Raw genomic sequence first — 27,333 nt, 5'->3', positions numbered from 1 at the left:
ATCCCATTGTTGTTGGCACTCGGGTTTGTTTGTTTGTTTGTTTGCTTAACGCCCAGCCGACCACGAAGGGCCATATCAGGGCGGTGCTGCTTTTGACATATAACGTGAGCCACACACAAGACAGAAGTCGCAGCACAGGCTTCATGTCTCACCCAGTCACATTATTCGGACACCTGACCAACCAGTCCTAGCACTAACCCCACAATGCCAGACGCCAGGCAGAGCAGCCACTAGATTGCCAATTTTAAAGTCTTAGGTATGACCCGGCCGGGGTTCGAACCCACGACCTCCCGATCACGGGGCGGACGCCTTACCACGAGGATTGGGACTCGGGTAACAGGGAGCGAAGGGCAGTGCCCCACCTAGTGATCGAGTGCCACAACCCAGACTTTTCCCTTTATATATATATAGGTTTTAAACTCCTGCTTCCGGATTATACAAAACACATTAAAACATGTATTAAACAATGGCGACTGCACGTGAGAGGGAACAATAAAGAGACCAAAAAGCAATGTACTCACGTTAAAATGACGAACACGGAACGAATAACAGCGACGTTTCGACCTAAGGGTCTTCTTCAGGCACAAAAACACAAAAATACACACACAAAAAAGAAGAAGAAAGACGATAGAACAAATGAAGAGAAGAATAACTGACAAAACAACTGCACTGCACAAACCAACAAATGACAAAGACCTATCTCTCTCCCTCCCTCCTTTGCTCCCTCTCTCTCTCCCTCCTTAGCTCCCTCTCTCTCCCTCCCTCCTTTGCTCCCTCTCTCTTTCTCCCTTCCTTCGTACCCCTCTCTCTCTCTCCCTCCCTCTTTTGCTCCCCCTCTCTCTCTCCCTTCCTCCGTTCCTCTCTCTCTCCCTCCCTCTTTTGCTCCCTCTCTCTCTCTCCTTTCCTCCGTACCTCTCTCTCTCCCTCCATCTTTGCCCTCTCTCTCTCTCCCTCCCTCCTTACCTATCTCTCTCCCTCCCTCCTTTGCTCCCTCTCTCTCTCTCTCTCTCCCTCCCTCCGTACCTCTCTCTCTCTTCCTCCCTCCTTTGCTCTCTCTCTCCCTCCCTCCTTACCTCTCTCTCTCCCTCCCTCCTTTGCTCCCTCTGTCTGTCTCTCTCCCTCCCTACCTCTCTCTCTCCCTCCCTTCTTTGCTCCATCTCTCTCTCCCCCCCTCCTTACCTCTCTCTCTATCTGCCTCTCCTTTGCTCCCTCTCTCTCTCTTCCTCCCTCCGTAACTCTCTCTCTCCCTCCCTCCTTACCTCTCTCTCTATCTGCCTCTCCTTTGCTCGCTCTCTCTCTCCCTCCCTCCGTACCTCTCTCTCTCCCTCCCTCCTTTGCTGCCTCTCTCTCCCTTCCTCCGTACCTCTCTCTCTCCCTCCCTTCTTTGCCCCCTCTCTCTGTCTCCCTTCCGCCATACCTCTCTCTCTCCCTCCCTCCTTTGCTCCCTCTATCTCTCTCTCACTCTCTTTCTCCGTACCTCTCTCTCTCCCTCCCTTCATCCGTACCTCTCTCTCTCCCTCCCTTCATCCGTACCTCTCTCTCTCCCTCCCTTCCTCCGTACCTTTCTCTCTCCCTCCCTTCCTCCGTACCTCTCTCTCTCCCTCCCTCCTTTGCTCCCCCTACGCGGTTCATTCTTCGCAATAAGTCAAGTCAAGTCAATATTTATTTTAAAAAAAACCTAGGGTTACATGAATAAAATAAATAAAAATTGCAATAAACACGACAAAAAAATGTAATAATGAGACACAACACTTCGAATTAACCTAAAATAAATCTCATAACAAAATAATTGTAATCATTTTTTTTTTTTACAGGAATGTATATATGTTTCTGTGTTTGTTTTTGTTTTAATACAAAAAAAAACCCGTGATCAAATAATCAGAACTCTTTCAAAATACTCTTTATAAAATATATTAAATGCAATAACTTTTTTTTTTATTTTTAATTCAAATAAATGTTTTAGTTTGACTGCATTTGAATAGAAACTGAATTCTGATGAAAGCAGTTACTGTAAAGTCATTTGAAGTCACATGATAAAAATCACATGGTTTAGTTGAGCAGACCAAAAAGTGCAGAGCTAAAATATGTGTATGAATCTGTGTGAAAATCCAGTCCGTTTGTCCACAGGGATGCTAGGAAGCAGTCAAATGGGGTCGCTCAATCTGCTCAAATCCAGTCAAATGGGGTCGCACGGGCCGACAAATGGGGACGTCCCCGTTTGTCGGAAGCGTCCCCATTTGACTGCTCTCCAGTGACAATCGTCCCCATTTGTCGGTAAAACCACCTACACACACACACACACACTCTCTCACTCTCTCTCTCTCTCTCTCTCTCTCTCCAAGGCGTGGGTTAGAATCCCATTCCCGTCAATATTCCTCTGTGTGTTTGTGTGTCTGTACGTGTGTGTCCCGACCGCTGCAAGACTGGTACCAGCGTGATGTGAATGTGTGTGTGTTCGTGTTTTTGTGTGTGTCTCTGTGCGTTTGGGTGTTGAGGGAACCCGTGCAAGACCTGTGCCAAGAGCGTTATGCCAGAATGAGAATGGGGGTGCCAGACCGGTGCCAGAGCGAGAGTGGTGGTGCCAGAATGCCAGAGCATGAGTGATGGTGCCAGACCGGTGCTTGCGTGAGAATGGTAATGCCAGACCGGTACTAGAACGAGAGTCATAGTGGTAACGAGAGTGAGACTGAATGGTGGTACCAGACCGGTGCTAGAGTCAGAGTGGTGCATGGTGCCATATTGGTGCTCGAGTGATAGTGATGGTGACGGAATGAAAATGGTGGTTCCAGAGTGAGAACAGTAATACCGGATTGAGAGTGTGAGACCGGTTCCAGAGCGACTGCTAGGCCGGTGCGAGATTAAGACACCCAGAGAGTGGTGCTCTGAGTGGGAATGATGGTGCCACATGCCAAAGTGGTGGGTGTAATGAAAAAGTCGGTTTTACTGGGTGCTGTTTTTATGTTTTTTATTAATTATTTAAATCATACAAAGCTGGTTCTAGTGCACCCAGGAGTGGCAAAGTATGATGGTGCCAGAGCGTGCGTGCTTGTCTGTGTGTGTGTGTGTGTTTGTGTGTGTGTATGATAGTGCGTGCTCGTGTGTGTGCTTTATGGAACGGCACATTAGTGTGTGTGTGTGTGTGTGTGTGCGTGTGTGTGTGCATATGTGTGTGTGTGGGTTTTTATTGTGTGTGGGTGTGTGGGTGTGTGTAGGTGTTTGTCTGTATGTCTGTCTGTATGTCTGTCTGTATGTATGTCTGTCTGTATGTCTGTCTTTATGTGTCTGTCTGCTTTCATGAATGGTAAAATTGTTCAACAAAATGTAGACCAAGAACAGAAAGTTTACAAACAGCATTCATAACAAGACAAGTTCTTATCGGCCTGAATAAAGTCAAATTTATTGTCAAATTCGGATTGGCACAGTTTAAAACCTATCCTTATCAAACCGAGCGTTAACCAGAAGGGAAAGTCAACAAAAAACATTATAAAAAAGGAAAAAAAAAGAAGGGCCACAGAACTTCCTTGCACACAAAGTCGCAGTGTCTGTGTTTCTGTGTAAGTGGGCGTGGTTGTGTGTGTGTGCGAATGTGTTTGTGTGCGAGTTTGTGTGTGTGTGTGTGTGTGTGTGTGTGTGTGTGTGTGTGTGTGTGTGTGTGAGTAAGAGAGACGGAACATATCAAATCATTCTTAACGTTGTAAAATATGAAAAAATAGGGAAACGTACTGTGCAGTTTTGCTAGCAAACAAGAAAGGGCTTTTGCATGGGGTTTTCTGCAGGTTTTTTTGTGCGTGTTCAATTTGGCAGTTGTCATCGCCTCATCACATAAACATTGTTATTATAAGCAATATCCTTGTTTTTATAAAGAAACTGATTACTTACTTGTTGTTTTGAATGTGTCGAATGATGTGAAGATACTACATGGTAGAACTTGAAGGGTGGCGCATGAAACTGTACATATTTTTATTTCACTCTCATTTTTTTTATTCAAAGTTTATTTATTTTTCTAGCAAATTATAGAAAACCTCCGGATACTGACGAGTTCATCAATTTGATGACACAAATCCCCAATGTAATATAAGTGAGGAATCCAAAATGACAGACACCGACTTTGTGAACTGATCGGCGGTTCCCACACAGCGTTTTTGCGAGAGAAGCTTTGATAGAGGGCTGTTCACGTGAACTGCTCGCTGTGTACATACAGGGTGGTCTACAAAAAGCGCACTATTTTCTTTTTGATATCGTTTTTGACTGCAAAGAAAGATTTAGAACAAAAAATCACCAAACAATAGCAGAATGATGGGAGATTATGTCTTGCAAATGTGGTAGAAATTGGTCTGTCATTTAATAGCAGTTGATAATATAATAATATAATAATACTAATAATGACAGCTTATATAGCGCGAGCCATAGTAAACTATGCTCTCCGCGCTTTACATATTAACTATGAATAAAACCATACTATTTAAACATCAAATACACATACAGTCTAACACAATAACGTAACAATAAACTTACAGCAACACATAATCCACTTATTCTCTATCCAGCCTCCTCTTCCCTGGCGATTCTCTCATTTCACGAAGCACTGACTTCCCTTGGCCACCCAGGTAGAGGTGGGGTACCGTGGCAACGCCCCGTTGGGGGGGGGGGGCAAAGTGTTTCTGATCTCAACCCACCCGACTACTTTCTGTGGGGGTACCCAGGACAGAATATACGGCAACAATCCCCAGACCCTGGCAGCACTGTAGGACGACATCAGAAGGGAAATCAGGCGCATACCAGTTGACAGCAGACATGATTGGACGAGTCATGGACAATTTCAACATTCGTGTTGCAGCAGTTCTTCTACGAAGAGGAGCCTGGATAGAGCAAAGTATGAAAGTTCTACTAAGGCTTAGCTAACTAAGGACAAACCAATTTCTACCAAATTTGCAAGACATAATCTTTCATAATTCTGCTGTTGTTTGGTGAACAAATTTTATGAATCTCTCTTCGCAGTAAAAAAAAAATGAGATCAAAAAGATATTGGGCGTTGTGTTTTTTTACCATGTAAAAGAGTTCTTTGGTTTGAAAAACTCTTAGTAAATTTGTTTGCAAGGATTTACAATCAGTCAATCAATCAATATGAGGCTTATATCGCGCGTATTCCGTGGGTACAGTTCTGAGCGCAGGGATTTATGTTTTTATTTTTCTATTTTTTATGCAATTTATATCGCGCATATATTTATTCAAGGCGCAGGGATTTATTTATGCCCTGTGAGATGGAATTTTTTTACACAATACATCACGCATTCACATCGGCCAGCAGATCGCAGCCATTTCGGCGCATATCCTACTTTTCACGGCCTATTATTCCAAGTCACACGGGTATTTTGGTGGACATTTTTATCTATGCCTATACAATTTTGCCAGGAAAGACCCTTTTGTCAATCGTGGGATCTTTAACGTGCGCACCCCAATGTAGTGTACACGAAGGGACCTCGGTTTTTCGTCTCATCCGAAAGACTAGCACTTGAACCCACCACCTAGGTTAGGAAAGGGGGTTTGTAAATGGCGCACAAAGTGCATTCCGCTAATCTGGTCGCGAAATAGTCGTCGCCCATTTTGGTTAACTGACTCGCGGCCGGGTTAGTGATCCAATGTAATTCAAAGTCATATTATCTTACATATTAATGTTTCTTATACACTCTGCCTAAAACCTAAATAGAAATCCGGAAAAACTAAAATTTCAGAGCAATATGAAAATAGGTACAACTTTTATGGACCAGCCTGCATTCTTCCCGTTCTTTTTAATATGATAGTTATAAAGCAGAGTCGTCATTCAAGGTTATCAGATTTAGCCAATATCTCTGTTTGTACGTAATCAGCTTACATCAAATTATATGTGAGTATGAAAATCTAACGTATTATATGAAACACTTTTCTCCTGCTTTACAAAGTCTCCCTTGAATTTTATTGACGTCAAGCCTGTGACGTCATGTGTAAGGTTTACCTGTATTTGCACATTCTTTGTGATCAAAAATAACTTTAAACTGAAATTGTAGTCGCAAAAATAACAGAGTTATTTTCGTTTTATAAACCATACCCCCATTTTCTAAGACATAACCAGTCACCAACATTGCACATGAAAGCTGCCATTTCAATAACTAGAATTATTCAAACCTAACAAATGGAATGAGTCGAAAACAACAACATTAAATAGGATTCATTTTGATAACAATTTTTTCTTCAAATCACGGACTAATTCTTTCGAAGCAGATCGACATACGTCCAAGTGGGCCTAACTCGATGCGAAGCAGACTTATGTTTTGCCATAACTGAAACAAATTTGTTGTGTTTTATTTGTTTGTTTGTTAATGATTTAGTACTGCATTTTGTTAACTAATGCTGCTTCTTGCCTCGGGACCAGTGATTCACGTTGCTTGGTTCGCAGACGTATGAATTTAGTGATCAATGCCAAATCAGTGACTCGTGAGCTGTGTTGTTGCAATCTTAGTTCGATCACCGAAATGCTTTGGAATCAATGATATTTGAGCAATATAAAAGAAAGGAGAGTTAAGGAGGAAGAAAAGAAGTTTAAAAAATTAAATTTTAAAGAAAAAAAGAAAAAGATAACCGCTCGAACTTTCAACCTCAGTTCCCTATCATCTGCGCTAAGAAGGCATACCTGCAAGCAACGGTAAAAGTAGTTATGTCTATTATGTGAGACACCGGTGACTGCCAGTTCTCGAGCAACAGCTCCAATACAAAACTTTGCAGCGCTTTGTTCGTTCCGCCTGTGTGATTTAGGTCAGTTCTTCGCGGGGTATTACCGCATGATGGCAAATCGACCCTGGTTATACACTAAAGAAGAACTCGGGGTTGATATGCTTTGGGGTGAGCCGCTGATTGTCAGCAATTTTAACCAATCAAAACATGCTTTATCATATTAGAATCGCATCATTTGTATGCTTATATTCTTTCAAGCAACTCGTAAAAATTAAAGCAACAGCAACACATTCTTGTCATACTTGAAAGCAATTTAACCTGTCGTTATACCGTTTTTGCCAACTACCCGCGCACTGAATGGCCCAAGCTTTCACGACATAACACAGACAGACAGATAGATAGACACAGGCAAATGCACTATCGCACACACATACACGAAAGCGCGGAGCCAAACTGCTTTACATAATCACACCATGGACGTGCAAATTATTACAAAACCAGTCATACACCACCAGAAAATCAAAAATGGCTAACGAAAACAGAGTGTAGGCACTGTGGCAGCAATTTTCACGTATTTCTCTGTGCATTGTTTTTCTTTTTCTTCTTCATATAATGTTCTAACGATAAACCACCAAGTGGAATTTGGGTTGCTCAGTAACACTTCAGACAGACTAGTGACAAGAATTATGCATAGATGAGCGGGTCCTTGCGCCTGAGGTTTCTACCGTCTGGCAACTTCACTTTCAGGTGATGGCTTCAAACAGAGCGCCTTGCTGATCTGAAACAGTAACGAGGTACAGCAAAGAGTTACTCTCCCCTTCACAGGGCAACACACAAAAGCTCATTGAATAGTACCCCTTCACACGAGTTTTGAAAATAAAAAAATTACGAAAAGGAAAAGGTCACAAAGACACTTCAAAAAAGACAAGAGTCAGGTCAACAATTAAAGCCATATGTACTCGATGACTATACACGCTAATTGCTTTACCAACAGCTGGAGACAGACCAAATTAAGTTCCCTGCAAAATATTGTGGTCTAGGACCCCTTAAATGTTGAGATATTTGAATTTTCATTTTGATCTGGATCGTCCTATTTATAGATTTGGCAACACATGTAACGTTGATGCAAGGGAGAGAACACCGCGGCTTTGTTGACATCCTCACTTTTTCAGAGGCTAGAACAAGCTGTAATGCATGTATTATGGTCCGCGCATGGTGACGTATCGTCATTATATGGTCTTATGGTGCGTTTGACATCGATTGTGGGCAAACTACACTTTGTAAACACGGGAGTGCGTTAGTATGCCTTTAAGTGCGTGCGGAATTTCAAGCTGGCATAGATATGTTAGGGGAAAACAAAAAGGACCAGATGTTTAAATAAACTTTCAACTGTTGTGTTTTCTTCGTTGAGTCAAACATAAGAGATCATCATCCACCTAATAATCGCCAGCGGCATCATGATCAACAACAACAACAACAACAACAACAACAACAACAACAACAAATGTGTGAAGAATTGTAGCCACTAGTATGTGTACAGTGTCACTGAGCAAATGTTTGAAGAATTGTAGCCATGTAGTATGTTGAAAGTGTCACTGAACAAATGTGTGCAGTATGGTAGCCATGTAGTATGTTTTAATAAATTCATACAGACAAATATGTAAATAAATAATTAAAACATAAACCGATATTTAGATTAGAAAAGGAGAGGTCATGGCATCACTTTTCTTCACAGAATAAAGACCCGCTCACTTACCATCCGCAGTGGTGCTATCCACCCGGCGCTGACAGAGGGGACAGAGAGTTACTCCCCCTGCGCACGTGCTGCACGCAGTCTTGTGTCCACACGGTAGAAGAGTGACGTCAGACATGTTAGATTTGCATACCGCGCACAGCAGTCGCTCACTCCGCAGTACCAGGGTAGGCCTACCTTCACTTCTGCTATGACTTTTCTTCTGCACCAAGTGTCGACTGTCAAATAATGGGGATGATGTCTTAAGCTTGGTTGGATTATTAATTCAAAGTGCTCTTAATCAATAATCAATGAATACAAAAATAAATTGATTAATTAATATAATAAAAAATAAACGAAGAAATAATACACAAAGAAATAAAGAAATATAATTAAAAATCACAAAAAGAAGAGAGATTTAATTCAACCAACGGCAAACTTATAACAAACTTAAAAGCAAAGAAAAGCATGCACCGAGTACCTGGCATATCTGTGAACTACATCAATTATGATATGAAATTCCATTATTCACAATTCGTGTTTGAGATCATTTATTAAAACATTTTAAAGATCCATATCCTTGACCTGAAGTGTATAACCATCTGTGACAGGTGAAATGTATACTTTTAAAAAACAACTAAAACACATCTATTCAACCCTTTCCCAGGGCAAAGATCGACAAGAAGAATGACGTCAAGTTCAATAGCTACGCGTTCGTCGTTGATTTTGTTATAATATTCTTGTATAAATACATATTCCTCATTGAAAGGAATCACACAAACGGTAACCATCTGTGACTACCAAAATGCACACCGGTACTTCTTGGAAGAAACCCTTTACACAACCAACAAAAGAGCAAATGAATATCAAAGAAACAAAGGGACGTAACACTCTAAACATAGACGATATGTGTCTGTGCAACAAGACTAAGTGAGAGTTGTGCAGAACCAACCTCGTGGCACCGGAGATAGTAACAACCATTGAAAAGTACAAGACACGTTCATTCTCAGTAAATGAATGAATATAAATGAAAATAAATAAAAGCAATATATGAATAAAAAATCTGAAGATTCAGAAATAGGTTTACTTTTCATCCATGAAGCTCTGCACGGCATCCGTTATTTCCGATGACCCGTAGCGCATGAACGTTCTCCCCGAGGCGTTCTCTGCGTCCACGAAAGCTCCGTTGGATATAAGGGTATAGGCGATACGAGTCCTCGTCTGGTAGTAAAATCGTTCTTCTGGTTGACCCTGAACAAAACAAGTGGGAGGATTAACTAACCACATTTTTTAATCAAATTTACTCCTGCAAAATACTAAATTGTTCTTCCGGCTGACTCTGAAACAACAACTGGGGTTTAAACATAGTTCACAGGCACGTTGCTGCTTAACTTGTGAACGCCTTAACCAATGTCCTTCATCTTTTCGGTTTCCTGTTCCCTAAAGCGACTAAACGCGTACGAGCACTGAGCTGTTTTAAAACGTTGAACTCGCTAAACATACTTGCAAAACAGCCAAACGTTGGCTCCGAGTCAAGAAGATTTCAGCTCAGATTTTGTTTGGGCAACGCAAGGTACGGAATAGAAGGCAACATTTTGTTTCAAACTCCCGTATTATATATTCGTAAATATAAAACCTCATCAGACAATGTATGCGTGTCAACTCTCTCTCTCTCTCTCTCTCTCTCTCTCTCTCTCTCTCTCTCTCTCTCTCTCTCTCTCTCTCTCTCTCTCTCAGGCTCACACACACACACACACACGCGCAAACACACGCATACACACACACGCACATAACCACACACACGCAAACACACACACACACACACACGCAAACACACACACACACACACACACGCGTGCGCGCGCGCACAACCACACACACACACACACACACAGCTTACCCTGACACCTTTGGGGAGAGCACCTCCCACAGCAAAGTGAAGAGGAGTGTCCAACTCCTTGTTAGCTACGTTCACCTCGGCACCTGTCACACATAATCGTTTGAAATACATACACATACAGTGGAACCTGTCTATAGCGACCAGCCACAGGACACAAAGTGGTCGTTATACAGAGGTGGTCGCTATGGAAAGGTCAACCATATACAAACAAAAAAGATTTCGGGGAATTTTATTGAGGTGGTTATGGGCAGGTGCTTATCAAGAGGTTGTCGCGAGGGCAGGTTCGACTGTAAAAAGTAAGTGGTTCTCTTACCGTTTATCCCCCTTTACTCAAATCAATTTGGAAGAAATGATAAAAAATAAAAACGGAAACAGTTCAAAGAAGAGGCATCAAAAATGCGTCTGTCAGTCTGATAAAAAGAACTACAAAGGAAGACAAAGCACTGTGCAACAAACCATTGGACATTTTGAAGTTATTATGAATGCATATGATAGCCCTTGTCCATACTTTGACCTACCAAAGTCGAGCAAAGCCTCCACAGAAAGGGTGTGGCCTGCCAAACAGGCGTGGTGGAGTGGTCGATTGCCGCGGCGATCTCCTTTGGCCGCGATGTTGACGTCTGCTCCGCCCTGAAAACACAGTGTCTTTTTTTTTTTTTTTCAACAGGGGGTGGCAACAAGCAGTCATCACAAACAGCATTCTAAGATATTAAGCTATTAGTATTTTTAAGGTACAAGCACACTGGGGACAACTAGGACAAGCATCAACAATTGTCCTATTCATTGCTTGTTTGCTGCTTAACCAAAATCAAAATCAGACAATTACAGTGTCCTTTGCCTCTGAGGTGTTGAGCTGCCTTCTGATGTCTGGCTCGATGAGCAAGAAATGAGAAAAGCGTATATCTTGTTATTCGTATGTCAAATGTAAAGCGCGGAGAGCATACACATATTTGTGGAGTTCGCTATGTAATGTTTCGGTAGTAGCAGCTTGTTAACTTAACAACTACTACTACTACTACTACTGCTGCTGCTGCTGCTGCTGCTGCTGCTGCTGCTGTTGCTGCTGAGTAGTAGGCCTAGTAGTAGTAGTTGTTAAGTTAAGTTAAGTTAGGGGCAGAGATGGCACGGAAATTAAGATGTGTTTCTTTAAAAAGCTATTCATTATAGCGTTTGAGGTCCTCGATAAAAAACGAACTCAGAAAAAAGTGGGTTTTTTTTCCTATAAAGTAATATTTGAAGGACTTACGGGTCAGAATTGACCCTTTTTTTTTTACAATACAATACAATACAATAATCTTTATTCATCTCTAAAAGAGAAATTACAAGCTTGACTGTGTGTCTGTAAAATCAATAAATTAATCAATCAATCAACCATGCATGTAGTAACATTCACATCGCATATTCACATCATATCGTTACACGCAAACATTGTACTAAAATAATCCTACAAATAGAAGCGATGCATTGCCTGTTTAAAAATTATATCACATTATCACCTTATCACACTTTAACCACATTATCTTCTCACATTTGTATCCTATAAGTCAATATAACTAACAACAGAGAAAAACAACTGATAAAAGGATGTAAAGATTATGCCGTTGTCAGAGCGACAGCACCAGCACCTAGCGCCCCACCTGAGAGTTGAAGATGTGAATTGCAGATGGAATGAATGAGTTTCTGTAGCGTGTGGTTCTTGTGTATGGCTGTCTAAATCTTAAGCTTCTGTCTATCCGTCTGCTGTCAAGTTCAGGTCTGAGTGCGACTTTTTAGGGTAAAACATGCAGTTATTGGGACACATTCATCTTCCAGAATAATAAAGATAGAATTTTGAAGTATGTTTGTATTTCACTCTTAACAGATTCTTATATTTATGAACAGATTTTTTCCCTGTGTAAATCTCACAGGCACAAAATAATTTGTTTTTACTTTGACAGAACTTCTGAAATTATTCCTTGATAAATCATAGAAAGTCTCTCTGTTACTGTGTAGAGACATCTTTCTGATGAAAATGTAAAAGAAGTAAGAAGATTAAACAATAATAGTTCTCATTGACGGTGCTTGTGTTTAAAAAACGATTCTGAGAAAACAGCGTCAACAGTTTTCAATATATGGTGTCAAATGTTAACAGAACATTTGGAAAATGACCGCTTTATTGCAAGAAAGAGGTTGAAGATGACAAAATAACTTCGCACAATGATTCTGTGGTGTTTAAAGTACCTAAATATGCTGAGAACCCAAAATACGTTTTTGGACCAAAATTCCGTGCCATCTGTGACGTTAAATGCCGACCTCCTCTACAAAACTTTCCCTACTGTGGTTCCACAGCCTTTATCAGCTAAGCTGTCAACACAAGACCTCGTGCTAGCGGTGGTTTGTTCAGGGGAGTCAAGTAGGCGTGTATAGTAGTGCCAAGACTGTTTGTTTATCTAGCGCGCCCATGATATCGCCGACTTCTGACAGCTTCTGTGTCGTAAATCTCCTTGTCACAGGGAACACGGTAGCCTACAGGAGCTGTCAGAAGTCGGCGACACGTGACGGCTTATCCCCTCAAGATTGAGCAATCTTGGGAGCACACGCAAACACCCAACTCATTCACTCACCACACACCCAAGAAAGATTACAAGTGGAGATAGACGTCACTATGTATAAAAAAACTAAAGGAACCACATGTAACTTATAAGCTTTATATAATAAACACAAATTTATGCACATAACATCCACACATTTAACGCGTACACCATACAAATACTACAAACATTGACAACACATGAATTCACATGAAATTATCCTGGAATCCAGTCCTAAGCACCCCCCCCTGGTTCTATAGCCTGTTAGTATCCGGCGCTCAATAATGTTGCATCACCCAATCACACGAACACAGACACATACTTTAACAGCGACAGGGTACTTAGCTTTTCAGGGATACACACTGCCCTATACAGGCGCCTTTGTCCTTCCCTCCTCAGAATGCCGCAGCTTTCTGATTCTGACCCACTAGAAAGGTCCCCGACTGCCTAAGCTCGTCGTACCCAGCTCCATCCTTCAGAGCTTGCAAAAAAATCGATTTTAATGACAACTTTAATGAGCAAACTAATTAGCTAGTTTTTAACCCTCCAAGCTGAAATGCAATACCATAGTCCGGGCTTCGTCGAAGATTTCTTCACCAAAGTTTCAACCAATTTGGTTGAAAAATGAGGGCGTGACAGTGCTGCCTCAACTTTCACAAAAAGCCGGATATGACGTCATCAATGACATTAATCGAAAATATGTCTGGGGATATTATACCCACGAACTCTCATGTGAAATTTCATGAAGATTGGTTCAGTAGTTTTCTCTGAATCGCTCTACACACACACACACACACACACACACACACACACACACACACACACACACACACACACACATACATACACACATACACACATACACCACGACCCTCGTCAAAACTCGACTAAATGTAACAAAAGAAAACACACAAAAACACGGATCACGGGACAAAAGCACTGGCTGTATCCAGTGGTCACGGGTGACCAACTTACCATTAGGACCAGCAGTCTGATGTTCTCCACACAGTCATCGTTGGCGGCAAAGTGCAGCGGAGCGCAATCACCCATAAGTGTGTTCACGTGCCTCGTGTCGCGTGCTAGGATCTGCTCCACGGCGCTGTTACCAATGAGAACTGTTAGCGTCCAACTTCATTTGAAAGCACACAGTAGAGTGAACTATGTGTATGGCTAGATTATGTCACCATTTGTCCCCGGGCCAGCCATAAACGTTCAGTTGTATAACGATTGTAAATACAAAAACAACAACAGCAACAAGTATCAAGCGTTACACGTGTCAAATTACAAACCCGTTAAACACATTAAGTGTATGTATTTGTTGCAATGCCGAGATGGCGTTAATGTAACTGCAGCCTTGATAACACACTGACACACACACATGCACACACACAAACTTGAACACACACACACACTTAATACACACACACACACACACACACACACACACACACACACACACACGAACCTGGGAATACTCTGGAGACACGCCATGTGCAGAGGCGCGACGCCCTGAACGCTGGCAGCCGTGACATCCACGTCAGGTAAGGCGAGCAGAATGTCTGCCACTGCACGACCGTTGCGTAACAGTGAATCCATCAGAGGTGTGTGCCCGACTACATCCTGAAACGATGATTAACCAATATCGTGAATAGGCGACAACATCGAACACTCACACGCCGGGAAAGAAAAGACGAGAATAAAGAGAGGTATCAAGGCAAGAAGCAGGAGAAGAAGGGAAAAACACACGGCAAAGAATAGTCGAAAAACACGCCGTCTACAGAAGTGATCGGTAATACAAAGAAATGAATTGAAGACTCGTAGTTTTCTTAATCACCTTTGGATTGACGTCGACACCCATCCGCAGGAGGACTTGAACGACCTTGGCGCAGTTGCTTTCAGCGGCCATGTGCAGCGGCGTTCGTTCACGTAACACTGATCTCTGGTGCGGGTCTGCCCCTCTCTCCAACACAAACAACGCTGTCTCCTCTTGTCCACTACCAAACAATTAAGAAGAGAAGCAACTGTCTTGATTGTTTGACATCGGCATTGTTTTGGCAAGGTTTTAGTGTATTTAGTGTATATCTCTGTAAGCTTTGCATCTTAGTCTGAACTAAACAAATGTGTAACAATTATTTTACAACTGCAGATGTTCCTGTGTTCATAGAAGGATTGTCCCTATCAGAATCATAAATCATTCATACTTGAGTCGGTAGAAAATGATTATTAAACCGCAGGTAACTTGTTTCGTATTATTCTAGTCACACTACCAATTGCCCTGGGATGACATTATGCAACTGAAACATACTGTCTATTATCTCAGCAACATGCATGAGCTTGTTTTTTAATTGCTACTGGCCACAGAGTACCATTATTTGAAAAAGTATTCTTTCCTGCTTTTAAACTGTTCATTTCATCACAGATCAGGACTTAGCCCAACAGTTATCACAAAGTTTGACCATATCGTCAACAAATAAATGATGATTCAACTCACCGCCATCCCCTTCCGCTCCCCTGCAAGAACGATCGCTTATTTAAAATATTAATGCATTTACTTTGACGAACGCCATCGACACAATCATTACAGTCTGGCTTGTTCATAAACTCTCTCACTGACCTTTCTAGCGCGACCGATAGAGGAGAACGACTGTCCAAAACGTCATTTCCCATCACGCCATTTCCTAACAACACAGCGTTGACATCAGCGCCCATGGATACCAGCTCACGCGCTACTGCCACTTGACCTTTACTGCTTGCATACATTAGTGGGGTCAGCATGTGCCCTTCGTGGGTCTGGTTGATCTGAGGATAATAATTATAATAATACTCAAAGATATTGAATTAAAATTGACAACAATGAAAGGACCGATAAAACACTGACAAGTACGATTGATACTATTTCGATTATATGATGGTGATAACCGTGTAAGCGACTCAGGTCACCATCTCATATGTGTTCAGGCTTTTACATGCGATAAGACTATTCCTCCATCTGGACACATACCACAAATCAACTTCCTGACTGCTTCTAGTAAAGATTCGACATGTTTAGGAATCTATTGTGCTCATTGACACTAGTGTCAGTTACGTAATCAATTCATTCAACAACAAAAACGTTCCTCCTTGCCGGGGAAGCATCTACGCAGTTTTATTTTGGGTAGGTGTCAAAGTAGAGGGATGGTCTTATCCCGAGTAAAGTCTGGACAGATCTGGGTCGGACACCCCAATCGTTTACAGGAAAATGAATACGCCTTTAGACGTAATCGCCATCCAAGTGCGTCCGTACAAATCAGAGGTCAGGTTTGTAGAGCAGGTCCATGTTTTTTGTTGTTCTGACATCAAGTGCACACAAAATGTGTTTCAATAACTCTTGCTCGGCTCGTCCAATGTTTCAATGTAGGAATCTGTCTTTTCGATTTGTATACCGTTCCAGTTTGTTTGAATCAGCATGCACGTCTTTGAAAATGAAAATGAAAAGTACTGACCAGGTGGGGTTCACTCTGACACAGACTTGTTACCAGGAGCAGGTTCCCGTCATTGATGGCGGAGAAGAGCCGAGAGATGGCGCTAGAGTCGCCTCCTGACGGTGACGTCATCAGCTGGCTGACACTGGCCCCCTCCTTCACCTTCCGCGCTAGATTCCTCATGAACTCTTGACGCTCTGGGTGAACAGGTAGAAACCCTTCATGCTCATCATGACAATAACTTTACAAGAACCACGTACTGACACAGAAACACTCGGACGACTGTTAACCACAGTGATAAGGATTCAGCTGTCTGTCTACCTTGTATTTTTGTTACGCAAGAAACTGTGTGTGTGCGTGTGTTTGTGTGTGCGCTTGCGTGCGTTCGTGCGAGTGAGTGTGTATAAGTGCGTGTGTGCGTGCGTTCTTGTTTGTACGTACGTGCGTGTGTTCGTGTGCGTGCGTGTGTGTGTATGTGTGTACGCAAGAAAGTGAGTGTGCGCATGCTTGTGTTCGCTTGCGCGCGTTCGTGAAAGTGTTTGTGTGCCTTCGTGCGTGTTTGTGTGTTCGTGTTTGTGCGAGCGTGCGTGCGTGCGTGTGTGTGTGCGTGCGTGCGTGCGTATGTGTGTGTGTGTGTGTGTGTGTGTGTGTGTGTGTGTGTGTGTGTGTGTGTGTGTTTAACTCCTTACCCGCTGCTCCATCGTCTGAAGAGCCAGCACTGACGACAGAGCTTTCCTCGCTCGAGGTGACAGTCACTGTATCGGGTGTGGCACCAGGGGCAGGGTCGCAGCAGGCGGGGGAGTATCGAAAACTGCTTTGTCCAAAACTGACTGTGATGACATCTTCTCCTTCCACACTCTTCACCGTCCCGACTTTTCCCAGTGTCTATCACAAATTACAAAATAACAAAACGGCACTTAGCAACAAATCCGAAACAAAAAAGACTGTCAACGCTCCAAAGTCAAACCCATGGCGGCTCATTAATGGAAGTGTTTATTGAAAGCACAATTAGGAAAACCTTATTCTTTTTGATAAGTTTCTCATTTTATCAAACGTGAAGACAGGAAAACAATATACCTTGTCAACGATCAAGGTAAAGGTTCACGTACGTCGTCTCTTTTCCACTGACGTTTCACCACAGGCACGCTCAAATACGGCAACAAAGCGTTAGAGACAGACAGACATAGGACCCGCTTCCCCAAACACGTACCTCCACAATGCCACGGCCACATCCCACACGCTTGTTCAGCAGCTTAACTAGGTCAAGGTCGCACAGCACGCGCACGGTGTCACCTTCCCTGTGCACGTGCACTGTGATGAGGACACTGGGGTTGAACCTGTGGGACAGGGTGGTGAACTTGACAGACACTGCTCCCTGTGGAGTTCTCCCGGTCACCGTGCCCGTCTTGCCCACACACTGACGAGTACAAAACCAGTCTGTAGAATGTTCCTAAAAACATCTGCGTAATCATTAGTTTGTGCGTGTTGTATTTGTTGGTTTGGTTGCTCGATTAGCTGTTGTCGCTTCATGCTTTTGTTGCTGTTGTTTGAGAGGGTGTGTTTTTTCTTGGTGGTGGTGGTGTTTTGTTTTGTTTTGTATCTTTACTGTTCTTCTACTGCAGTCTGTAAATAGAAAAGAAAACTAAAGGCCTTGTATTTGTCGTCCTATGAATGTCGTTTCTTTCTATGCTGATCACAGCCGATTTGCACTGACTACTACTCTGGGTGTTTCTGTTGGGTATTTGTTGTCCCTTTTTAAGAGCGAAAAAAGAAAGGAAACAAAGTAACAAACAGAGAAATAACAGATTGACACGCGGTTTAATTTTGGTAACGGTACTTGTTTTTGTTTTTTCGCAACTCTTCCCACATCTAATCTGTCATTCAATCTCTCGAAAAGAAAAAAGACAAGTTAGGCTTTGATTATTCCATCGCTCTTACCTGTAGCATCAGTTTGGTGGTACCACCATAGTCTTTCTGCATTTTCATCAGGTTCTCTTCGTCCACTCTGATCACCACCTTGTCTCCGTCGCTAAACGCTTCTGCGTCGATAGTCCCCTGTTGTGTGGACTCTTGTTGACGAATGGGCGCTCTTTTAAACAAGCAATTGTCTTGCTTGTTGGTTGAGCGAATGGCTTGGGAAAAGGAACTTGCTGTCCTTGCTTTGGTGTCTGCGGATGCAATTCCAGTAGCTTTCGGTTGACTCTCCCGTTTGTCTGGTTTCTTTTTGGCGGCTTGTGCTGGGTTCGACCAATGCGTTTTGTGTTCCATTCTCCCTTTAGGGGTGTCTAACCGTGACTGGCGGCTGCCTGCCTCTTGAATCTTCTCACCAGACGAAGGTTTACTTTGCTGCCCCTGACTCTCAGTAACTGAAGCTGCTGCTTCTTTGCTACTGGACTGTGCATCGTACTTCGCAGTTTCTTGTTTTGAAGACGCACCACGCGTTCCCAAAATCATATCTGCGTTCATGGACATCGTTGTTCGTTTGGCCAGTTCATCCATTTTGTTGAAATTTCTCGTACCCATGGGCGGGCCTCTTGCTCCTTGTTGCGGAATGCTTTGGAATATGGCGGTCAGGTTGTCTGCTTGGATGTAGGTCTTGATATTCCCAGGGCCTTTCTTTGTGTCAGCTTTCTTATCCTCGGCTTGACTTTGAGTGATGGAGAAGGCTGACGCTGGTTTTGATTTGGTGTCAGATTTCTTTGTACGTTTTGCATGGTCGTTGGAAGGTCTTGGGTTCGATGTAGACTGAGGGTGGGCTGCAGCAGTGGAACTGTTTGGCTTCCTGTGGTTGGCCCCTCCTGTTTGTGATGCTCTGTTGTCTTCTTGGGGTGAACTGCCCTCATCTGCTTCTGTTGCCTTGCTCTCTTTCTCTCTGGCTAGACCTTTCTCCACAATGCCTTTCCTAGCTTCAGGTACGGTACTTTTCTTGTCTTGCGCTCTGATCTGAGACTTTAATTTTCCTTCTTTGTTGACGTCGACGTTAGGCGCTCTCCAACTTTCTCCAACTCCCACGTCAAAGTGTGAGGTGTGTTCTCTTCCGCCGCCTCTTACACTGCTGTGCGAGGTGTTTCCGTTTCCGTTTCCCTCCCCCCAAAAACTGGCTTGTGACGAACTTCGTTCATCTCCTCTTCCTCTGCTTTGTGGCGTAGGTCCTGTCCAAGATTCTCCCGTGAAGCTGGCTTCTGCAACTCTTTGTTCACCTCTCCCTCCCATTGCTTCTCCTCCTCCCCTCATTTCCCCTCCTCTTCCTCCTACCAATCCTCCTCTTCCTCTTCGTAATCCTCCATTTCTACCTTCTCCTCTTGTGACGTTGGCTGGACTTCCCGGACCTCGCTGCTCATCTCTCGACAACCATGGATTCGACAACCTTTCATCTCGAGAAGCAGATCCTTCGTTTGTTGGACCGGTGAGATTCATCGGGCCAACAGGACCCATCACGACCCAGTCTTGGAAACCTCCGCCTGCAGGCATGCTTGGAAGGTCAGGAAGCTCGAGGTCGTCGACGTTATGATTCGAAGGTTTAGGTTCTAAGTACGTTTGTGTGGTTTGTGGATGCTTTGGTCTTGCGCCTCCCCAGCTTGTGTCTGTATCTGTGGCAGAGGTCAGGCTCTCGTCTTTGTGAGCTGGTTTTTCAGAAGCTGCGCTTGTTTTGTACTGAGACTGTTGATTCTCAACTGTAGATTTGTTGGCAGCATGTACCACCGTCCCTATTTGACTCCCGTCCTGAACGTCGGCGTGCAAGTGATCTACAGGATCTTGAGCTGCAGGAGGTTTACTAAAATCAGTTTCACGGCTCTTTGCGGCTTGGGATCCGAGTTTCTCAGTGTCTGGCGATCGGTCAGTTTGATTGCTGTTCAGAGCTGGCTTCTTATTGCCATTCTGAGAACCCCGGCCTGAATCCGCCGTAGAGGAATCTTCACCACTTCTTGCAGACGGTTCAGTATCTGTTGTTGTATGGCTGCCGTGGCTGGTTGTGGATTGGCTCAGGCCACAAGACATACTAGTACCGGTTAAGTCTTTGCTTCGTGTCTGGCTATCCTTGATTCCATTTGACTGGTAGTTCGCAGTTTGGTTACCTGCAATAGTTTTTGAATATGTTTGAATGAATCGCGACTACTTTCTTCTTTCGTGACACAATTGACATTGATGAATGAGTACAAAAACAGTCACACCGAAAGCAGTGGGCTGGATCATAATTCAAAAGTAATCATAGCTTTAACGATAAGAACATTGAATAGTAGACAACCAGGAGCAGGAACTGCATGAATAGCATGTAAATATTAATACAATTTAAGAGTGATTTTGTCTGCGGCCATGCAAAGCTGCACCAGACAAATAGATTTCATTCATATGTTGTTAAATCGGATCGCTGCTTGCCGATACTTTCTTTCAAAGAAGTGCAACTACCAGCGAATGTGATTTAAGACACCGTGAACTTCAACATTCCTGCATAGTTTGCATCACAAAGCAGCCAGGGGAATTGGGGGAGGGCTGCAGAGTAGTTGAACAGTTCTAAGCTATTTACCGGTGATGCTCTCTGTCTTCACGATGGGTGTCTGGCACAAAGGGCAACGCCTGACCGCCGTGACGCACTTGCTACATACGTTCTTATGACCGCACGGCATCAGTGCCACGTCACACACGCCTTGACACTTCGTGCAAGGAAAGGTGACGTCACGCAATGACGTCATGATGGAAGAACTTTTCGATCCTCTTGAGGTCATGGTTGTTGTGCTCCTTGAGGATTTACGTCTGACCTGCTCAGGACTGGAAAGATAGGCAGTTATAAATTGCCTTTCAATTAGAAAATGAGATGAAATGGCACACACACACACACACACACACACACACACACACACACACACACACACACACACACACACACACACACACACACACACACACACACACACACTCAACATTTCATGAACATCTTATTTTCAGCGCTATGGCGTCATTTCGTCATGAGTCGCTTATTATCTCCGTTTTAAGAAGAAGCCAACAAAATAAATGAGAAAACCATGACGACTTACTTCTCTGACATGAACTCTGCCACTCCGATCTGTACTTCAGTCAGTCCGTATGTAGTGGGTGGCATCCCCTTCTGGTTTACTGCATCCACGAAAGCGCCGCTGATGATGAGATGCCGAGAAACATGGAGCCGTTTCAGCACGTCCTCTTGCTGTTCTGAGTCCTTGATCATAATGACACTGGCATCACATAAATGTCAGTTTCTGTACCAAGGATTTGAATACAGAAAAAGGGGTGTCATAGGAGAGAGATGATGATGATGGAACTTTATTTTTCAAGGATAGAGGTTTAAGGCGACGCCTTTTCTTACAACCGGTCCTTACTTCTAATACAAATGTCTAATAAATGATAAACAAGTAAAGCAACATGACAAATAAACAAAGTAAACGAACGAACCAGCAAACAATCGACAAGTAAGCAAACAAGCAAATAAACATAAACAACAAAATCCTTGCTTGAATAGGATGTGTACTAGCTTTTGTTGGAGAATAATGTTGAAGAGCATAACGTTTGTGATTTTAGGAGCGGACGCCAATGTTGCTTTACTTGTTTACTTGTTGTTTATGAGAGAGAGAGAGAGAGAGAGAGAGAGAGAGAGAGAGAGAGAGAGAGAGAGAGAGAGAGAGAGAGAGAGAGAGAGAGAGAGAGAGAGAGAGAGAGAGAGAGAGAGAGAGAGAGAGAGAGAGAGAGAGAGAGAGAGAGGAAAATAGGGAGAATTCAAAAGTGGAAAGATGAGATGCAAAGTAAAACTGTGAACGTCGTCAAAAGAAAAGATGTACTTACCAATCCACCGGTTGTGTTTGAAATGCAGTGGCAACATGACCTTTTATCGTTACAGAAAACAGGTTTAGAAACATGCGACTTACTGATTTGTCGCTGCCATCGCTTCCACCCATAGCCAGATGCAGTGGTGTCTCTCCGTTGTGTTCTTGCACATTGGTGTCCGCTCCTAAAATCACAAACGTTATGCTCTTCAACATTATTCTCCAACATTATGCTCTCCAACATTATGCTCTCCAACATTATTCTCTCCAACATTATTCTCCAACATTATGCTCTCCAACATTATGCTCTCCAACATCATGGTCTCCAACAAAAGCTAGTACACATCTTATTCAAGCAAGTATTTTGAAACAAAGCGAAACAAATTAAAGTTGTATTTTGGGCCCCTAACGTATCATCCATTTTAATCTCTTGCATGACTAACAAAACGTTAGTACTTTAGTTTTGCGTTAGTAATTCACTTTATAAGATATTCCCTATCCAAAATGTAAAAAAACATTCAATCCCAAAATTTGCCATGACAGTCTACGTGACTGTATTTGAAACTAAATATATTGCAATAAAGGCAATTCTTTTATCGTTATTTTCCTACTGCAGAGATGCCATCGTGCGTGGTGACTCGGTTCATCATGTGACGCACGGCTGCCGACTTTATCTGTACGTAACACATATATTAAGTGTTGGCTCAAAGTACTCGAAGGAAGGAAACAATGTTGAAGTGTACAAATCAAACTAACCTTAAATGACCTAAACTGTCGTTTCTAGCTAGCCCTATACGGTTTAAATGACCTAAACTGTCGTTTCTAGCTAGCCCTATACGCTTTCACGGCATTGCCAACATTTTAGCAGTAAGAAATATTCTGTCATAACTACACAACATTAGTTTCCCCTGTACATTTTGTCAAAGCCTAAAGATTCTCTTCATAATTCGTACACTACACGTGACTAAACGTTTTAGTTTACATTCTAACTTTACGAAAGTTTCGGCAAGCTGTGTATAAACACACACAAACAGCAACAACAAAGTCTTCTATGTCTATGAATTTACTGAAGCCATCCAATCAAAGAAATAAATAAACAAGCTAACAAAACCGCTCTATTTTAACCCAAAATCATGCTCCATATGTTGACCGTTCAGTTGAAAAGACTTTCAGCACGAAGTGGTAGATACATTACAGTACAGCCACGTGTTAACAGTTACCCAGTTCCAGCAGAGTCTCCACCATGTGAACGTTGGCAGTCAGACAGGCCATGTGTAGAGCTGTCAGACCCTGACGTGCTGTGTGCATGTTGATGTCAGCATTGCCCTGAAAAACATCGAAAAACATTCATGCATTAATTCCACGTGTTCTACACACACACACACACACACACACACACACACACACACACACACACTCACACACTCACACACACACACACACACACACACACACACACACACACACACAGAGTTTTTACACAAGCAAGAACATGACCTACTGGTGGACGTCGACAACCTGTGAGATATCTTTTTACCAGGTTCAACTCTAGTGAAATGTTCTGATTTTAATTTTCGATGGAATTATTCCTCTTGTGTATTCTTATAGACTTGTTTCCCTTGTTTCTCGTTTCTCACAATGACCAAGCACTACTCACAAGGGCGACGAGGAGACGAACTCCCTCGAGGAAATCGTCCTGAGCACAGATGTGTATGGCGGCCACGTCATTCTCCTTCAGCTGGTTGACGTTGCTACTGTCCTTGGCCAGGATCAGACCCACCATCCTGTGGAACACACACACACACATCTCTCACTTGCTTTGACTGCACAGCACTTCAACAACACATTAATTGTGTGGGCGCATGAAAAGAGCCCAGGTACGATGAGTTTACTTTTAACATTGAATGCCCATTCGTCATTACCCATGCATGCATTATTATGTATTCACGATGACGCTCATTTTGCAATTATTACTATCATATATCCCACCTATACTTTGCATTTGTTCTACGTGATGTTTTTAACAGGAACAGCAAATACTCATACGACTCAACCAAACTATACCTAACATGAATCATCTGCTGTTACAAATACACACACATACCTAAAGTGTGGATGGTTACCTAAGAGGCGGCACTGGGTGTGGTGCCTTTCTAGTGCACTTGCACTACAACAGCACTGGGTGCAGTACTCGCTCCGGCATCGAAGAATTTTGCACTAAAAAATGCACAAAATTTGACCTATTTCGTCGCCTATAGAGGACGGAAAGAATGTCATTTTGAACATTGTTATGACATTCTTTCCGTCAAAAAAGTCAATTTAACGGTGTTAAATGAAGCGACCATCCACACAATTAGGTTGCCATCCAGAGTTTAGGTTGCCATCCACGTGTGGATGGTTGCCTTATGGTGATTTAGGCAACCAAACCTGTGGAAACGGGGGTACACACACACACACACACACACACACACACACACACACACACACACACACACACACACACACACACACACACACACACACACACACACTATAAGCACACATATAAACTCGGAGGCAAAAGAAACGCAAATAAAGGATGCGTTAATTAAACCTTTATGGACTTGAAATAAAAAGAAAATCATGATACTAGCATGTTCTGCACGTGTTGTTTTAGCGGTCTTATCTTGTCAGAACCGTGTTTGCCGTTATCTGGGTCACACGTGAGGTCTTGTTGACGGGGATCCCAAACCGTCATGGGGACCACTTTCAGCACATGCACAATGTGGAAAAGCAGCTTTTCGTGTTCAGAGTGTTCAGGCAAGCTGTACCGTACTCACAAAACTGTTTACAACATTCATTTCTGCGACACAGGCGCGATGCAGCGCCACCAGGCGATCGGGAGACTTGATGCGGGACAATCAGTTCAGCAAGTTGCTAGGGCATTTGGAGCAAATGTCACCACGGTTTATCGCCTGCAGCAACGTTTTCATGCCACTAACAGTACCTGCGACTTACCTGGACGTGGCAGACCCCGGGTAACAACAGCCCGACAAGATCGCCATCTTGTCCATCAACACCAGCGAGATGCATTCGAAACTGCCGCCAACACAGCCCGTAACACATTCGGGGTGCATGGACAACCCGTCAGTGCCAGAACTCTACGCCGACGCCTTGGTGGGCAGAACCTGGTAAATCGGCGTCCTGCTCGACGTCCTGTCTTGACAGCTCAGCATCGCCTGGATCGTCTAGCCTGGGCCCAGCAGCATGCCCACTGGCGCCATCGGGACTGGCGGAGGGTTATTTTTTCGGACGAGAAGCGCTTTTGCCTGGAACCTGGCGATGGGCGTGTCCGGATCTGGAGAAGACCTGGACAGCGGTTTGCTAACAATAACATCCTGCAGCATGATCGATGGGGAGGTGCCAGCGTCATGATATGGGGCGCCATTGGTGTCAATTATAGCGAGTAGGACCTGTCGTCTTTCAGAACGTCGGCCAAGGTCGTGGGAATGGTGTCAATGCAGATCGCTACATCAATCAAGTCCTGCGTCCTTATGTGGTTCCATTTGTCCAGAGGTACCGGAACTGCCTGTGCCAGCAAGACAATGCCCGTCCCCATACTGCACGTGCTACCCAGGACAGGTTGCGTCACAACAGCGTGAACATTCTCCCTCATCCTGCTCGATCTCCGGATCTCAACCCAATCGAACACTTTTGGGACATCATGCAAAGAAGGATTAATGCCCTTGCCCGGAGACCCCGCACAGTAGTAGAACTGCGTTCTGCCGTGTCCCAGTTGTGGGCTCAGGTCCCTCAGCAGCAAATTAATCACCTCGTCCTCTCCATGTACCGGAGGTGCGCCACAGTCATCAACGCCCAGGGAGGAGCAACACGCTATTGACTTTCAACAGTCTTCAAACAGTGTTCGGTGGAACATGGCACGTCATGCTCTCATACCAATACACTTTTCCGTGTGGTTTTTGTATCAGTCAATTCGTTTCCTTGTTATTGTTAACCCGAAATAATTAATTCGACATTAAAATTCATGGGTAACCCATCTTCACTGCAGCATTTGCGTTTCTTTTGCCTCTGAGTACTAAACACACACGCTAAGCACACACACAGAGTACATGCACAGATTCCTTACACGATGCCCTGGTTTCAAAATCATTCAAGAACATGATAATTGTCCTTTATTTTACCCAAACTCGACCTTAAAATTTAACTGGAGTCCACCTTGAAATGTTACGAGGGTCAACCCAGATTTGGTCGATGTGTGAAGGTTATCAAACCATGGAAGTGAGTGACGTTTTAAAGATCTAGCTTGTACAAAAACATCCAAATAAACCTCAACGTTTAGTCTGTCTGACCATGCACCCAAACACTGTTCATCACTATGACTTACTGATTGAACAGATGAGCCAAAAATGTATACCGAGCAATAACTTTAGATAGCGTGTGCTCCTTTTGTGGTATCAAAACAAATCTTGTGTTCTGGGTCCTCCATTTGTGCTCGTTGCATTAAACAAAAAAGTAGCGCGTGACTCACTCAGCATTTTCAACCTTGCAGGCGAGCTGCAGGGGAGAATACCCCTTCCTGTTGACCGTCCTGACCCGGATGTTGTCCAGCTGCAGCAGAAGGTCCACCATGGCCGCGTTGTGTCTGGTGATGGCGTCATGCAGCGGTGTGTCCCCGTATTTGTCCTGAACATATCGTTATCGTCAAATCTCCACACACAAAACAATACCAAAAATGCTAACAACAAAAAGAACGTGCTCGAAGCATCTTAAACCAATGACACTTTTTGTCCTTATCGTCTGGATACAGTTCTCACTTTGTGTGATCTAGCTGAATTCAGTCTCCTCGTTCCCTTTGGTCATAAAGTAAGTTGCATACTACTGCGAGAAAAGGCTCATCTAAAGAGATCATTCCTTCAACAGTGCAGAACTAACCTGCGCGTTGACGTCAGCCCCCATGTGGATGAGGACCTGAGCCGCCTCGTTGAGCCTGTTGTACACAGCTTGGTGCAGCGGTGTTCTCCCCAGGCCGTTCCTGTGACACACGTCGGCCCCATACTCTACCAGCAGCAAAGCAATATCTTCCTGTTTTCTGAAACACAGCAAACACAGTTTTCAAGACAACGAAAAGACCAACTTCTTAAAAGGCTTTTCCGGAAGTGTAAATGAG

At 43.5% G+C, this 27,333-nt stretch overlaps 1 protein-coding gene across 1 annotated transcript in view; it reads right to left on the bottom strand.

The window, feature by feature from the left end:
* Nucleotides 1–3,369: 3,369 nt before the first annotated feature.
* The window catches only part of LOC138979010 (uncharacterized), a 27,345-nt gene continuing 3,381 nt past the window's right edge, over nucleotides 3,370–27,333 (bottom strand). The window contains exons 3-22 of the mRNA XM_070351822.1: nucleotides 27,099–27,255; nucleotides 26,695–26,849; nucleotides 23,824–23,950; nucleotides 23,387–23,492; nucleotides 22,269–22,351; nucleotides 21,405–21,565; nucleotides 20,897–21,138; nucleotides 18,310–20,447; nucleotides 17,582–17,788; nucleotides 17,061–17,256; nucleotides 16,393–16,568; nucleotides 15,525–15,709; nucleotides 14,745–14,904; nucleotides 14,376–14,530; nucleotides 13,886–14,009; nucleotides 10,859–10,970; nucleotides 10,341–10,423; nucleotides 9,528–9,691; nucleotides 8,465–8,679; nucleotides 3,370–7,486 (exon numbers count right to left, since the gene is read on the bottom strand). Coding sequence (XP_070207923.1) covers nucleotides 7,452–7,486; nucleotides 8,465–8,679; nucleotides 9,528–9,691; nucleotides 10,341–10,423; nucleotides 10,859–10,970; nucleotides 13,886–14,009; nucleotides 14,376–14,530; nucleotides 14,745–14,904; nucleotides 15,525–15,709; nucleotides 16,393–16,568; nucleotides 17,061–17,256; nucleotides 17,582–17,788; nucleotides 18,310–20,447; nucleotides 20,897–21,138; nucleotides 21,405–21,565; nucleotides 22,269–22,351; nucleotides 23,387–23,492; nucleotides 23,824–23,950; nucleotides 26,695–26,849; nucleotides 27,099–27,255 — 4,981 coding nt within the window. The 3' untranslated portion in view covers nucleotides 3,370–7,451. The remainder of the gene's footprint in view (nucleotides 7,487–8,464; nucleotides 8,680–9,527; nucleotides 9,692–10,340; nucleotides 10,424–10,858; nucleotides 10,971–13,885; nucleotides 14,010–14,375; nucleotides 14,531–14,744; nucleotides 14,905–15,524; nucleotides 15,710–16,392; nucleotides 16,569–17,060; nucleotides 17,257–17,581; nucleotides 17,789–18,309; nucleotides 20,448–20,896; nucleotides 21,139–21,404; nucleotides 21,566–22,268; nucleotides 22,352–23,386; nucleotides 23,493–23,823; nucleotides 23,951–26,694; nucleotides 26,850–27,098; nucleotides 27,256–27,333) is intronic.

This window comes from Littorina saxatilis, linkage group LG10 (genome assembly GCF_037325665.1).
Source record: "Littorina saxatilis isolate snail1 linkage group LG10, US_GU_Lsax_2.0, whole genome shotgun sequence".
NCBI lineage: Eukaryota > Metazoa > Mollusca > Gastropoda > Littorinimorpha > Littorinidae > Littorina > Littorina saxatilis.
Note: the sequence above shows the minus strand (reverse complement) of the source record. Positions and strands in the feature narration are given on the sequence as shown.